This window comes from Typopeltis vanoorti, chromosome 10 (assembly GCF_054136105.1).
Source record: "Typopeltis vanoorti isolate ZY-2024b chromosome 10, IOZ_Tvanoo_1.0, whole genome shotgun sequence".
NCBI lineage: Eukaryota > Metazoa > Arthropoda > Arachnida > Uropygi > Thelyphonidae > Typopeltis > Typopeltis vanoorti.
In genome coordinates, this window is record NC_143558.1 from 26,697,160 (window position 1) to 26,714,310 (window position 17,151).

The 17,151-nt window shown below is 35.0% G+C and overlaps 1 protein-coding gene across 2 annotated transcripts in view; it reads left to right on the forward strand.

Annotated features, from left to right (window-relative positions):
- Window positions 1-17,151, forward strand: part of LOC150102259 (putative glutamate receptor) — a 78,867-nt gene that overhangs the window by 38,915 nt on the left and 22,801 nt on the right. For both annotated transcript variants that reach the window (XM_090399123.1, XM_090399122.1), the window contains 2 exons: window positions 8,516-8,660; window positions 15,590-15,819. In XM_090399123.1, coding sequence (XP_090255249.1) covers window positions 8,516-8,660; window positions 15,590-15,819 — 375 coding nt within the window. The remainder of the gene's footprint in view (window positions 1-8,515; window positions 8,661-15,589; window positions 15,820-17,151) is intronic.

The following is a 17,151-nucleotide window of genomic DNA, read 5'->3' on the forward strand; positions in this document are numbered from 1 at the left end:
ACATTGATGTGCTATAGGTTCCTCTACCTTTCCTGTATGGGATCAGTATAAAAAAAAACTAAATAAAAATTATTATTTTCATTTTCAGGTGCAAACTTTGTTTGCTCACACTTAGCTAAAGGATTAAACTAAATTTTATTTAAATTAAGGGGATATTAAATCCCACATTGTTTAAAACCGAATAAGAAACTCAAAGATCGGAATCAAAGAGTTTCATGCTGAATATAGTAACTATAAACGTATCTGTGACTACTAGCATAAGCTAAAGCATGTAGTTCAAGTACGTAGTACAAACTAGGACAACTCGTAGAAGGTGGAGAAAGTTCTGATCGCTATTCTTAATATTTTCCATAAATTTTCCTTTGATTCCGATCTTTGAGTTTCTTATTCGGTTTTAAACAATGTGGGATTTAATATCCCCTTAATTTAAATAATGTTTACATCGCCGAAATGAAGCCTATTGGCTCTTTATTTTAAATAATAATTTACGGGTGCACCTTTTTGACAACTCATATAGCAGAGTATATAAGTTCTTTTCGCTATACCCTTAGTATTATACTTTGGTCTAGCTACTCACTGATGAGATCTCAATAAAGATCGAAACTGGTCTGGGTAGTGACCTCCCACCATAATGTATAACATCATACGTCTCCTAGGAGGTGGGTTTTACATTATCGAAAATACTAAGAATGACGATCAGAACTTTCTCCACCTTTGCTACGAGTTGCCCTAGTTTGTACTACGTACTTGAACTACGTGCTTTAGCTTACGCTAGTAGTAGCCGATACGTTTATAGTTCAGCATGAAACTCTTTGATTCCAATCTTTGAGTTTCTTATTCGGTTTTAAATAATGTGGGATTTAATATCCCCTTAATTTAAATAATGTTTACATTGCCGAAATGAAGCCTATTGCTCTTTATTTTAAATAATAAGGATTAAACTAAATTTATTGTAGTCTAACCAAGTGAAAAATAAACTTTCAACATCTTTCTCTAAATCCAGAATAATTTAATAATAAGGTGGCAGACCTTTCAGCAACTCCTATAGATAAGGATGACTTCTCCTATTGCTTCTGCCTTAGTATCTCCACTCTGTGCCTGGCTCCCACTGACGAGACCTCAATAAAGGTTGAAACCGGTATGGGTACTGTCCTACCCCCTCCTTAATGCATAGCAGTATATATGTCCACAAAGAGATGTGCTGTGCATTATGGGAGATACTGAGACAAGGATTTGAGAGCTTGATCCACTTTTGCTGCGAGTTGCCCAGTGTTGTACTACCTTACCTCAGTCCTGAAGATATTTTCAGGTGCAAACTTTGTTTGCTCACACTTGGATAAAGGATTAAACTAAATTTATTAAAAATTATTATTATTACTATGAGCATCAGATTTCCATGCAGTCAAAAGACTCATTACAGGAGATCCCACTATCACACAAACACAGTTCACTATACCATACCTTAAGTATATTCACCATCTCTGCATTCATAACACTCTCAGGCAATGCATTCCAATCACCTACCACTCTTCATGCAAAAAACCTGCTGCTCACTCCTCCCCCTTGCTCACATCCTCCTTATACAGCTAGGGATAACCTCATATTTTCACCCCTTCTATGTGAAACCTCATCCACATTAATCTGGTAATAACCCCTTAATAACTTATATGTCTGAATCATATCCATTCCTCCTCCTCCTATCTACCTGTCTCTGCCATTTGCATTTCCCCAGTCTGTTTTCATATTCAACATTTCAGAGATTAGAAACAACCATTATCATACAATTATGTATGATCAAGATTTTCTCTCAGTGACACAATGGTAAAATAAAGAAACCATATCAGAGCTGATCGTGACTTCTGAATTTCTTAAGTTAAAATTTTTAAATTGAATAGAATTTTTAATGATGGAATGAGAACTGCCTGTGTGTGTGTGTGAGAGAGAGAGAGAGAGAGAGAGAGATGGGGTAGAAGAAATGATTTTGCTGTTTGGCAAGTTTGTAGATAGGATTGTCTATGCTATCAACTATAGGACAAAGGGGGATATTAGTATGTGACTTTTTTTGAGTCCCCATATATCTGGGATTGTTTAACATGATAAGGTTTTAGTGTTTCGGTAACTGCCCTGGGCCAAGATGCAACTTTTTTAAAAAATAATTTACATGCCTTTTTTTTTTGAGACTGTGAGATCTTGATCTATAACTTTGTAATTAGAGGACTCTTTTTGTAAGATTGTTAATTTTTCTCTCATATTTTGTTTGATCCATTAAGACAGTTGCATTAGCTACTCACACACATTTGGTATGGTGCACCAAAATCCTCTCTAAGATTGCTCGATGCCAGGGGTGGCTCATGCATAGTCACTGTGGAACTGTAGCACCCCCAATTTTTCTTGATATATAAATATATTTATTAATTTATTTATATTTGCTTGTAATATTTAATTTTATCATCAACAATCCTATACAATTCTCTTATTTTGTAAAAAAAATAATAAAAATCAATCTTGTAGCACTTAGGGGGGCGAAGGATGTTAGCAGCACTGTGTTTACCACAGTGTCATATTGCTACGTGCGCAAGCATATGCACGTCATAGTGAGATGCAAGCTATTAACATAATGCGGCACTGCCCGTCGCGCAATCTATTGTTGTTTATATGTAGTTTGTGCCAGTAGTAGAGTGTTCATAGTGCTTATCGTGTTTACTCCGTCTCTTTAAATATTTGGACATTACAATTAAAGACATAACATTTGTTATAGTTTTTATTTTAGAACATTATTGGGGTTATGATAATGGATTTTATTTTTAAATAATTTCGAATTATACTAAACTGTATAATTTTATCGATAATAAACAATATTTTTTCATGTTTAATTTTTTTTAAATTCTTACCATAATTTTGATATTTTATCCAAACATGTATACACTGTACTTTTTCGAAAGTTGCAGCACCCCCACAATTTCAAGACACGAGCTGCCACTGCTCGATGTAATTAATTATTAATCCTTCTCTCACAGATATCAGATTTTGTCTTATGTCCATTCTACAAATATTTCATTGACACTACTCTGCTGAACTGACCATCATTCCACCAAAATCATAAGAACAAGAGACACTACTAACCAACACCCATTTACAGTCTACCTCAAAATTTGCCAAACCAACTTCTCTGCCTCCTCTTTCATTTCAACTTTCCTGTTCTTGGAACAGCTTCTCTCACTTTGTCTTCCCTAAAGAATATATCTTTATCACACATCACAATTTGGACCATGAATTATGCTCATAATTCAAACATTTTAAATAACATTATTGCATATTTAAAATTTATGGAATTACTTGGAAGGAAATTGGTAAACAAAAAATATTCAAGCCATATTTATTATGATGCTTTTTTTAATTATATTTTCTAAATTGTCTATAACTCTTGATAAAGATTTTTGGACATTCACTGTATGGCATATACTGTGAATGTCCCTCATTCAGATACATACAAATGAATGAATGAACCTCTTATTTGATCAGGGAGAATCACACTTTATATATATATATATATATATATATTACTCCCACACATGAGAGGCAGCAGGGCCTATAGCAAATAAATGCCATAAAAGGTCAGGGGTCAAGAGCAGAACAATCTATTTATTTTCTTCTATTTTCGAAAAAAGTTTGGTTTCTTTTTTTGGACAGAGGATGTAGATGCTAGTTCTGCTAAACAGTGATGGAAATATCTGTGGAAGAGGCATGGAAACTGCTCAATTTTCTATGAGAAAGTAGCTGAAGAGAATCTATAAGAGATGCATCATTAATCAACTGATGCCCTTTTCTGAACAGCATCAAGAATTTTTAGGGAGGTCTTAGGTGCACCACCCCAAATATGAAAGCAGTATTCCAAGGTTAGTTGGATTAGGGATTTACATGGAGTAAATAACTGGTCAGAAGAGAAGTAATGTCCTGAACAAAAAAAGATGCCATTTTTTTTTTTTTTTTTTTGGATGCTGAGGATGCTATAGAATTGATATGATTATGCTAGGAAAGGTTTGGAGCAAGAGTCAGTCTGAAAAGAGATTTGGTCTTGACTGTTATATCCAGAATGCTGATACCCAAATTATGTTCATAATTCAAAAATTTCAAATAATATTATTGCATATTTGAAATTTATGAAATTACCTTGAAGGAAATTGGTAAACAGAAAATTGCATGCAACTTACAGGCTAAGAAGGAAGTTTGTACTTTGGTCCCATGCACTTATGATAGGCTGTTTGCTTTTCTTGAAATGCCCTGGCACACTTCTTGGAAACCCATGGTTTGGATATAGAGTGGGAATTTTGAACAGAGTGAAGAATGAAAGCTCCTTTCCAATATGGATTATTTCTGTAACAAGTTTACAAGTATCTAGAGCTGAGCATGATCAAAAATAAGCGAGGAAGATCTGAGGTCATTTTTGTGAGAAAACAAGCAAAAATGTTTTGGAAGCATTCAAGATGACTAGGTTGTTTTGTTTTCACTCCAATGAAGGATACTGCAGAAATCAGTTTTCAGGACATTTATGATAGATGATCTTCAAGCTTGAGATGTTTGTGCACTATTAAGGTTTGTTGTATGAGTAGGATGAATGGAGAGTATTATCATCAGCAAGACTACGAGTAAGGTTTTTGTAATCAATGAGAGTTGGTCATTTATATAAACTAGGAAGAGGGTGGGTGAAATGACAGAGCCCTGAAGGAAGGGAAATCTGCATTAACAGGAAAATCTGTAGAGAGAGAGAAAACACCATTACATGTAGAGATCGATCTGACAGAAAAATGGCAATCCAATTACACAAGGATGAAGGCAGTCCATATGATAATTATTTGTTGAGAAGCCTCGATGCCAGACCCTATCAAAAGCCTTGGAGATGTCAAGGGCAACAGCACAGGTTTCACCTGTTTGCTTTCCATTGGCATGAGTCCATAGATGGTGATGTAGGCCAGCTCTCCTTTGGATACTGGCAAACTCCCTACTGGTGCTCATTAATTAGCTGGCAGTTCTCCAGGTGTCAAAGAATTTGACTGTTGATAACCTTCTCCATTAAAACTGAGGTGAGAGCAATAGGTTGATAGCTTGATTATAGCCATTTATTACTTTTAGAAATTGGCTGATCATATCAAGATAGGGAGATTCTAGATTAGGCATTATTTGTAAAGGAATACCACATTGCACAAAGGCACAAGTATGTCAAACAACAAGCATACAAGATGATCATGTGCATGGTTGATACAGCAGAGATTTGGGAGTTCAGTGAAAAAAAGAAAATCAGGTTTGGATATCTGAAGGTGATGATGCATGTCATTTAAATTATTATTAATACCATGAATGTTAGTAAAGTCCATATAGAAGGTTTTTGAATTTAAGTGTTTTTTTTGGGGGGGGGAGGGGGGGATTTTTAAGGAAGGTTTATTTTTTAGTTTAACTGCAGTGACACTGTATTGATTTAGGTTTACCTTTATATTTAATGTTTTAAAAGTGAAAAGAAAACAGTAGGAGAACAAACAGAGAACATGCAATTTCCAAACCATAACATGCTCTTGACAGTGCACCCCTCCATATCATTACACAGCCTTCCTCCAGGCATGGACTGGCAGTGTAGATGGTAGTGAGATTATGTGCCAGTTGATCAGGAATCCTCCTAAAATGAATTACCATCTGGTTCAGTTCTGTATACTAACTGATGGCCCAGCCCGTGGAACTGCTTTACAGATGTACGCTTCAAGATGAGGGAGATTCTGCATCTCTGCAGTTTGTTTAGCTCACCCTTGATGGGTATCACTCAAACTGCATATAAAAGGTTGGAAGGAAAAGGGGATAGATACCAGAAATCTTGTTCTAGGAAACAAACATGGCAACAGCCACTTCAGGTGTCCAATAAGTAAAGTGGTGGTATTTCACTGGGCATTGAAATTCATCTACCACCTAGTAGGTCTAGTTGGCATTTCCTCCAACTAGGAAGGTATCCCTTTGCAGATGGAATGCTTGCCACCAGTCCCATTACCATTAGGGGAGGTCATCAGCCTGTTTCCCAGGTATGATAATGATGAGTTGAGAAGGCGAGCGAAGATTATGAATGATATGCTAGCAGAGTTGTGGGAGGAGAAAGGAGTTCATTTTGTGAATTTGAGGGGGTGGATAGAGCTGTATAAAAGAGATGGGCTACATTTAAATGGATTTGGTGTGAGTCAGTTGGAAAAATTGTTTCTAGAGAAAATAATGACAGAAGTGAATGTAAGACCTGAGGAAGCAAGAGGTGTTGTGGAAAAGCAGGAGAGTAAGGCAGGCAAATTTTTGAATGGAGAGATGAGTGGCATGAGTAAAGAGAATAAGAGAGAAGGAATGCAGGGTGGATAGGGAGAACATGAGAAGTGTAGGTGATCATTTCATGAGAAGATGTGTGAGTGTGCAAGAAAGGATTAAGATAGTCAAGGAAGTAGGGTTGACATTTAAGTCAGGGGAGGGGGTGTAATATCAGTGATGATAAAGAGGAACGGAAATAGGGAGTGTGGATAAGTCATATCTGAGAAGCATGGTCAGTGGACTTGTTCATTGTAGCATCTAAAAATGTTTCTGATTTGTTCTAAATCACTGGATGAATGAAACAGTGAAGATTCAAGGGAATGAATAGTAACAGTGGTTTTGAAGCAGTATGGTATGAAGGTGGACAGGATGAAATGTTTAGTAGGGTGTTGCTCTAGACCTGGTAATGTAGAAGGCATTGAGAAGGAAATATTTAGGCAAACTGGTCTGGCTAATAAGAAAAGAGTGATCATTATGGGCAATTTCAATTATGGTAATATAGACTGAAGAGACAGCATCTGGAACCAAAGAGAATGAATTTCTTGAAAGTGAGGGAACTTTCTTAAGCAATACCTAACAGAGGCTATACATGGATCAAGGATCTTTGGATTTTATTATCTCATCAGAAGATATTGTAAATGAAGTGGTCACTTGGATGGTGGCCAGCCATATCAGGACTTTTGTGAGAAATGGTTATCATCAAGGCCATGGGACTTGATATATCACTGCATATCTTGAGGGAAATGTTCCAGAGATCTAACAACAGCTTAACTTACTTTTTAACATGGGTCTTAGATTGCTACAAGTTCCAAAGGAGTGGAAAGAGGTCAAAATTGTTCTGCTTCATAAAGGGGTGATAAGACTAAGGCATTGAACAAGCCAGTCTGCTTGTCTGGAGTTGTGGTCAAGGTGTTGGTGAAACTAGTGAGGACAAAGATTCAGAAATGGATTGATAGCAGCAGAATTCTCTTTAATGGACATGCTAAAGGAAAACTGTGTTTTAGAAATCTGCTTACTTACTATACTAAGGTGATGAATACATTAGTCAAGGGGATTGCATATACATGTACAATAGTATATATTAAGATTTTGCAAAGGCTTTTGATAAATTACCACATGACAAGCTAGTAGTTAAACTGGAACAGATGAGGTTGGATAGTAGATTAGTGCAATGGATTGGAGATTGTGTGTCTGATAGGTATCAGCTGGTTGTGTATGGGGTGATATCCCAGAAGAGGAAAGTGGTGTATCCCTGGGGGTGGGGGACCTGTTTTGGGGACATCAATGTTTATTTTGTATTTAAATGACATTGGAAGGGACTTATGAGTGGTGATATACAGTTGTTTGCAGATGATGCAAAGTGGAGGTGAGTTATGAGAAGTACAGCAGATGTTGTAGCCTTGCAAGAGGACTTGAATAGACTGTCTAAATAGGCAAATGTGTGGGGATCTCAGTTTAATGTAGCAAAGTGTAAGGTTTTAAAATTTGAGAAAAAAAGATGGAATGCAGAGTATAGGATTGGTGGGGACATCTTAGAGAAGGTGAAAGAGATGAAAGATCTGGGGGTGATGGTGGATAGGGACTTGAAATTTTGCTCACATTTTGCTAAAATTGTGATGACAATTTTATGAGTTGTTCGAGAAGGTTCAGAGATGATTCACTAAGTCAATTTTTGGCTCTGGAATGTGAAATATGAGGATAGACTGATTGAGAAAAATGCAAATTGCAGAGCCTAGTGGATAGGAGGGGGGGGGTAATTACCAGATTAATGTGAATGAGATTTTTCATAGCATATCTGGAGACAAGAGGAGGAGAATGAGAGACCATTCCTAGAAGCTGTATAAGGAATATGTGAGCAGGGGGATGAGAAGTTGATTTTTTTTGCATAAAGAGTGGTGGGTGATTGTAATGCATTGCCTGAGAGTGTGGTGAGTGCAGAGACAGTGAATGCATTTAAGTCAAGGTATGATGAGCTGTGCATGTGAGAGTGGGACCTGTTGCAATGAGTCTCTTGATTCAACGGAGGTCTGACAACAATAATAATAATAATAATAATTATTATTATTACTACTAGAAGCAGGCCACAGCATAAGAAGGGGATTGAGTTGATATAATTGAAATATTTATTAGAAAATTAATTTATATAATTAATTATTATAAAAATTATGTTTATTGTATTTTATAGGTGTGGATTGCATTGTTTATAGCCTTATTTTTAGTGACGACATCAGTCTGCTGTTTAAATCATATAGCCTATATTGCCATCAGATGCAAGAAGATGCCATTGAGAATGTTCTTTTGGAACTTGTTTGGCACACAAATTAACCAAGGTAGTTGAAAATATCTGTAAATGAGAAATAATTTAGTTTGATAGATGCTAGCATATTATTAACAGAATTTTATGGAGTTGATATATATTGCAGATCTTACTTGATCAGCTACATATTATATCTTAAACTCATTCATTCTGCACACACCCCATCAATGCATTTCATTCGTTCTACATTTTTAGTGATATAACTTCCAGGGTCTCTTGTTCTTTCATTCTCTGCCTTCGTTGTATGTATAATCCCCATTTTAATCTGATAAAACCCTTCACAAAGTAATGTTTCTACCATATCACCTCTCCTCTGCTTATTATTTTTAAATCTTACAATTTTCCGTACCTTTTCTCTATAAACAACCTTCTCGTCCTCAATAGTTTCTAACACACTTGTCTATGGATTCCAGAGTTTCCTCGTCACAATAGAAACTAGATGATCGAAATATGTACAGCAGCCCATATCTGATCAAGGCCTCAGTTGTACAACACCTTAGCTATACTTTTTGGTGTCCTTCTTATCACTGCAGCAGTACATGCTACGTAGTCCACAATTCTTGCAGTGTGCCCTTTGAACCTCAAGTCTCGGTCAATCTCCCCTCCCAGATCTCATCCACCTCTCTGAGCACAGACAACACACTTCTGCACCTTGCACTCAAAAATGCTGCACTTTGTACCTATTAACATTGAAATTTGCATTCCCCTCATTCATTTGTGCCAAATGTGTATTAAATATTTTACATGATTTAACATTAGCATCACTTCTATAACTCTCCTAAAAATGAGCAAACAGGTGAATATCTCCTTATCAACTCAAACAAAATATCTTTAATAAATAAATTCAATAGTATAAATCCAAGGAATAAGCACAGTGATACATTGTTACTGCTTCCCTCCATACATAATTTGGTGTTAGATAACCAATCTTTTATCCATCTTAATTCCTTCAACTTGCAAACTTGTCATGCAGCAATCTATTATATGACTTTGCAAAGTTCAAATATGTCTTCCTCTATATCTTTATTTAAGTATGCTGCTAAAGGAAAACTTTCCTTCAACGAGATTATGTTAACCATTATAGAGAAACTTTTATCTATCAACCCATTTTCGGTATTCTACTTATAACTGGTCTCACCAATGCCTTAACCACAACTGTGAAGATATGCAACACAAGAGTTATCAAAGAACTTACAGAAGTTCATGAAAAAAAAGTCTCAATACATCATGAAACTACAACATTTAGAACTTGAGAACAGAATTAGACATGAAAATTGAATATCATATCTTTAATTTTGCATGGTGGAGAGACTTCATCATAAAGGCCATCAGTTTGTGGACATGTTATGATAAGAAATTTCATAGATATGGTGAGATGATAATGACAATAACATTGCATATAATTTAGATAATTCCTTCCATATACTGTATTACAAATCGCAGTCAGTCAGTCATGTCCATTCAAATTACATGAATTAAACTCAGATATAATTGTAGTTTTGGTCAATGGTTTAGTGTTTATTTATGTATTTAATGTTACTATTTATCACTTCTGTGATAAATAGAACTAGTGCCAAAAAAAAATCCCAACTGTTGTTCCAATGCCTGTTCTGTGGAGAGGCTGCCTTTAAGATAGGTTTCATCCTAAGTATCTTTCTCAATTCATTGTTTTCATTTATTTTTTCATGATATTTTGTTGAGATTTGTTTCAGTGGATCTTTTATTTTTTTTAAGGGGGGGCGGGATGCAGTCCGATAATGAATGGAATTGATATTTAACTGAATAATGAAATTAAGCACTGGTGTAATGATATAAATATTTTATTCCTCTCACGGACAATGAATGCTATGATGTAAGAAAATTCCAATTATTATTTATTTTTTTTATGCATTGAGTAAGAGGAGAAACAATTGCAGAAGAATAATCTTTCTTGATGAAAAATTGGTGGTCAGGTGAGTGATATAATGAATTATACATTTGAGCTGTTTAATTAAAGGTAGTACATTCTAGTGAAACAGGTTTTATTCTTGGGGGGGGGGGAGATTGAACACTAAGTATACAAGATACTAGAGATAGTTTTTTTTTTGCACTTAGTTACAAAGTAAATTATACTTGCCAAGAAATTGTAGTCTTGTTTAATCCTTTACCCAATAAGGTACCTGGGGCAAATAAGGCCCAGTGTCTAATAAAGCCCGTTTAAAAAAAAATCACATTTATGGTAAGTTGTGCCGGTTTGGTTTCTTACACACACACACAAAGGATGCAATAAGCAATGGCAAATCAGTGGCACCATATTGTCTAGTGACTGTATTGTGTCAGTTTGACTTAGACCTTTGTGGGAGGTGATTGTGTCTTCCCGTTTAATAATATTATGCCGCAATAATTCGTAAGTTTTAATTAAAAATATTGTTCTTTTCGCATTGTTTTTATATTTAAATTGTTCTTTCAACATTCAGTTTTATGATAAAAAATGTTTTAATTGGTTTGAATTCATATATTACGTGAAAATAGATTTAATAAGGCCCATCAACAGTAAATTTGTTGATGGGCCTTATTAAACTGCTATAATTTATGATTTTATTTTTTGGTGATTGCTCATAATAGTTATTTTATTGCTAAAGGCCTCTGAAAATGTCAGAAGTTAAGAAGAAATGAGGTCTTTGGACTGATGAAAGACTGGAAGCAGCTATGAAAGCTGTGCAAAGAGGACAACTATCACAACGTGCAGCATCAGAACGCTATGGAGTACCTAGAAGAACAATGAGGAACCATTTAAAGACCACATAAAGACGATGAAAAGATTATGAAGAAATACTGTGCTAATGAAAGAACAAGGAAAGGACTTGGTAGAAAGAATAGTAAAGTTTGCTTCAATTGGCATCCTTTTAACTCCAAAAGCTATATGCAGGCAAACTTTTATATTTTGCAAACAAAATGAAATTAGGAATAACTTCAATAAAGAAAGTGGCCTCACAGGAAAAGATTGGTTGAAGTTATTTTTAAAGATAAACCCAACAATTTCTAAACGTAAAGCTCAATTTTTGAATCCTGCTCGAGCTGTAAGAACATGTCCTAATCCTCCATCTTGTGATTCAGATAACTCCGATGATGAGATTCCATTGGCAAATCTAAAAACAAAGAACTATTTGAAGTCATCATTTCAGGAGTTAATGCCAACGCCAAATTATGCAGTTGTAAAGGCAACACCAAGAAGAAAAGTGTTAAATTATAAGGGCCAGAGAGTGACCAAAGATCTTTTCAAAGAAAAGGATAGTAAGAAAGAGAAGGCTGCCACTAAAAAACAGAAGAAACAAAAAAAAATAAAGGAACAAACAGTGTCAAAAGAGGGTTGTATTGCCATGGATGCAGAGAAGAAAAGGTTGCTGATATGAGGCAATGCACACGGTGTCTTAAATGGTACTATGAAGAGTGTGTTGGTCTCACCAAAGAAGAATGTGCTGTATTTGTATGCCCTTATTACTGTTCTTAAGCTAATAATTATGATTAAAATTAATAATAATTAAAAATAATTGTTATATTCTTTTTTAAATATTTAATTTTGTTCAAGGGCTTTATTAAACTACTGTGGTTTAATAAGGCCTGCACAAGGTGTTTTTTAAAGACTTGGTTAAAATATAAATTACTACAAGAATTGTTCTTATTTGTGTTTTTTTTAATTAGTAATAATACAAACTTTAATATGAACACTGTTGTTTCAATTAATCTAAAATTGTCTAATTTATTCAAATTTTAAATAAGGTGGGCCTTATTTGCCTCAGGTACCTTATAAGCAAACAAAGTCTGCACATGAAGTATCTTCATGACTAGGCTACTTGTATACAGAGGCTGTTGACTTCACATCAATTGCCTCAGTTATCCTATAATGCAGAGCACATTTCCTTCAGATATGTTGTTATGCATTATGGCAGTGGTTCCCAAACTGTGTGCTGCGATACACAATTTATGTGTATTATTTTTTTTTGATGGGTACTAAATTGTTAGGCCACAAATACTTTAATATTAAGTAGTTTGGACCTAACTACTACTACTTCTTCAGCTTAATGGACCATCTAATACTGCCATCACTAGGTTTCTCCATTGGTCTCTGTCATAAGCTACATCTGATGTAAAGTGTTCATTCAGCTGCCTTAAGTTTCTCATTATCACATCCATCCATCATGTTTTCTGTCTTCCTATGGGTCTCTTCCTGTCACTTTTATTTGTAAGTACTTATTTGATTAAATGGTCATCTGTTCTCCAAATATGACCAATTCTCTTGCTTCTTATAAATGATAGGATGTTGGATCTTTGAAACAGGTTTTGCAGTTCCTCATTATATCTTCATACATACAGTCCAGTATTTTGATTGTAAGATGGCCCAAAAATTTTATTTGTTAATAAAATTTTATTAACAAATAATATTGTGTTAATAATTTTTCTTTTAATAATAATCTTTTCTTTCAAATATAATAAGTTTTCTATTATCTTCCTTTGTTGACCATGTTTCAAAACCAGAGGTTATTATCAGTTTTAGACAGCTTAAGTAGAATTTTTCTTTGGATTTTCTTGATAATGTTCTCGACTTCAGAAGTTGTAAAATTGCAAAAAAATATCCATGACTGGCCTTCTCGATTCTCTTCTCTAGCTCTTGATGCATATCATTATAGCTGTTAATGTTGATCCTAGATAATTAAAGTTATCCACTTGCTCAAAGATATAATTATCAACAACCAAGTTGAATTGATCTCATGGGTCCTTGAAATGCAAGTATATTTAGTCTTTTTCTCATTTATGACATGACCTACAGGCTTACTTGCCTTGATTAAATTAGACAGTGTGTAACACCTCACAGGATGTCTCCAAGAATAACAGTGTCATTGGCATAATAGTATACTGTTCCCATTTATTTCCATTCTTCATTGTTCGTTTAGGTCTCTAATGACTTTTACAGTGCTAAATTGAACATGCCTGGCAAGAGAGCATCTCCTTGGCACAATTTTATTTCAAAACTTGACAAATGTACCTTACAGAGGTTGTGGTGATTATCAAGTTTTATGAGATTTACGTACTTTTGTAGTATTCTAAAAAGTCATTGAACCCTGTAGTGCATTTCAATATATACTGTCATATTGCCAGACTGGTTGGCTGAGTGGTTAGCTTATCTGCTCTTCAGCCAAAAGACTGCAGGTTTGAATTCCATCATGGACATGGATGTTTGTGATTGTCTGTGAAAATACTAGTGGTGGTGGTGGGCGGAAGATGGCATTGGTGTAGTTAGTAGAGACAGAGAGTTGCAGAGTAAGTACCCTCCCTCGATGAGTCTTTAGACTCCCTGGAGGTGTCACGTAATAATAATAATATGTGCTTGTTTATAGTCCATGCATACTAGATGTAATTCTTTATCATATTCATAATGATTTTCTAGTAATGATCAATCAAAAATCCAAGAACATCCAAAATCAACTAAAGAAGAGAAAAGGAACAAAATAACTGACTGTCCTTCCTTAACACATGCATTTCAAATGGTTCATTATCTTTTTCTATTTATAGAAAGCAAGTCATACTTGATATTTATACAATCACATTATCATCCAGCACAACAGTATGGTATCCTAAAAACACTAACAAAGCACTAGAGCTATTTGTTCCAGTGATATTCTCTTACCACTGAACTTGCCTATCTTCACTACATATTTTTAGTCAATGTCTATAATCTTCAAAAAAAAAGTACTTAATGCCTTTTCCCCCATTTCCCTCCTTCAATACACAAGATCACAGAGAAACTGTTACCATCCAATATATTTGCAGCTTGTCTGAAAAGATATCCAAAGTACTTAAAAATATATATATATATATAAACTCCACACTACATTCAAACCATATATCAAACAAGCAACCCTCATCAAGTTCACTTCAATCCTTTATCATATTTAGAAGAATATGAAGTGCCATGTTCTTACAATCCAGTTTACTATGGACACAGAGGAAGATCTCTTGATATCTGCCTTGGAGAACATAAGAAATACATTTATCACCATCATTATGCAAGTAAGGACTGGCAAATCCCATGCTTTGAACACACCTTTACAGAGGATTTGATAAGAAAAAACCAAAGTGTTATACAGCAGTCATTACAGGTTGGAAGGCTGTTTTCAAGTCAAAGCAGATAGGAAACATTCCTCAAACTTCAACAGGTATGACTATATTAACTTTCCAAAACTCTAGGAGAGTGTAATTTTAAGACTGAATTAATACTTGTAACATATTTTTAAAAAATTATGGGGGGATATGGTTGAAACATATATGCTAGCCAGGGATTGTTATCAGGTTGACATGGAAGAGATTTTACATAGAATGGGAGAGGGGGGGAAGAACAAGAGGTCATCACTGGAAACTGTATAAGGAGGGTATGAGTAGAGGTTCTTTACATGGAGAGTGGAATGCATCATGAATGTAGACACATTGAATCAGTTTAATGTGTCTCTAACTTCATGGAGGTCACATGTTAACAATCTTCTTCTTCCTCTGTGCTTTTATCTCACTTCCAATGCAGGATATGCGTGATACATTTGATGCGACCTTTATTAGTACAACCTCCAAATGGCCTGCCGCTGGGGGGGGCAGTTTGCCTGTTCTGAGAGACGAAAAATCCCAGTTTCCAGGAGAAAAACCCTCTACCTCCACATGAGACCACTAGCTCACCTTTAGTCGAAAGAGACCATCACATCATTGACGGGAATCGAGCCCAGGTCTTTCCGACCAAAGGGCTTCGTCTATACTGACTGAGCTATGGAGGCACTTCACATGTTAATAATAATAATAATATATAAATATCTTATGTTCTTATTTACTTTGTTTGTGTTACAAATTAAACTGCTAAAAATCAATGTGCTTCTTCTAATAGAGTATTAACATCTCACATTTTTTTTTGATATCTAACAGGAAACACATCTTCATATTTCAAGGTGCAGTTCAGAAGAATGATATTTGGTTCATGGTGGATATATTCTATCATCCTCATCTATTGTTACAATGGAACTATCTTAACATTTCTTCTTGTACCAGAAACAGAGCCACCCATAGACACTATTTCAAAACTTCGTACAGCTGTTACACAGGGCAAGTACACATGTGGAATACTGGCTGACTCAAGTACATATTACAGATTTACAGTAAGTACAATCAGTGTAACTTCCACAATTACTTAGTTATTATAAATAGCTTTATTCAACTATTCACTTTACTTAATTTCATTTTTAGTTACTTCCCAAGAAGTCTATTAAATTTCTCAGCAAAAAGCCTTAAATGTAATTGATTCTTAAGTTCATAACTATGGGATTATGAGCTTAAGAATCTGTCAATGTTGCCTTTTGTCTGAAACAGAACAACAACATAGAATATGAGGCATGTTTAAAAAAACAAAAAACAAAGAATATTTTTATTTGAAAAATGTCGCATGAGTGAGTAAAATGCATTGCCAGGAGTGCAGAGATAGTGAATAAGCATAATGTGTATCATGACAGGCATGCTGCTAGTTAGAGTAGATTATCTATGATTAATTTTGTGACTTCATAGAAGCCAGATAATAATAAGTGGTGTCATTTATTTTATTTTCTAATGTGATTGACAGAAACTAAGAATAACAGCACTGAGTTATCATTATATGTCAATAGTACATGTTGGTATAAAACAAACAGGATCTATTTCTTGCATTTATTTTAATTCTGCCATCTACAAAGAAAAACTCAAATTGGTATGCCCTTCTACTAATCTGTGTTAGGTTGGCTTTTGCATTATTAGCACTTGAGTTCTCTTGCATATCAGTTTCGGAATGCCATATTTTATTCTCTGTTCATGTTAATTATTCAAACCCCTTAGCATGTTTTGCTAAGGGGTTTTAATAATTCTGAATTCAATAACTAACTGTTCTGTCTTTTGGTGATAAGATTTAGTCTGAAGTTTTTTGTTTTTTTTCTGATTTTGTCAGATTATTTTCATCTCTATTTGTTTCCTTAAAGGATTTTGTTCGGAAGTTTTTATAGAGGAGTTGAGTGCAATTCTCTGTGCATGGCTTAGCAAAGAATTCATTACCAATCTTCCATGTCTCTCCCAATTTCAAATATTCTAAATCGACTTCAAAAATGGGGTCTAAGTTTCAACTTGAGTGATTATATTTTCATCTCTAATCTGTACAAAACACACACCTACTTTTCTAAACAGAAACTATTAGCTTCAAGCTACTCATCTCACTTTTCCCAACAATAAAACTCTTGACTGTTCATCTCAAAGGTGGCAATTGCACACGTTCACATTGATATTCCATGCCAGAGAATGTTTAATCTGGAATTATTATTATCACCCCCAAGACCTCACGGAGTCAAAGACTCATCTGGGAGGTCCTTTTATCACACACACAGCTCATCATACCGTGTTTTAAACACATTCAAACTCTTTGCAGACACCACATTCTCAGGCAAGGCAATTCCAATCATTCACACCTCTGC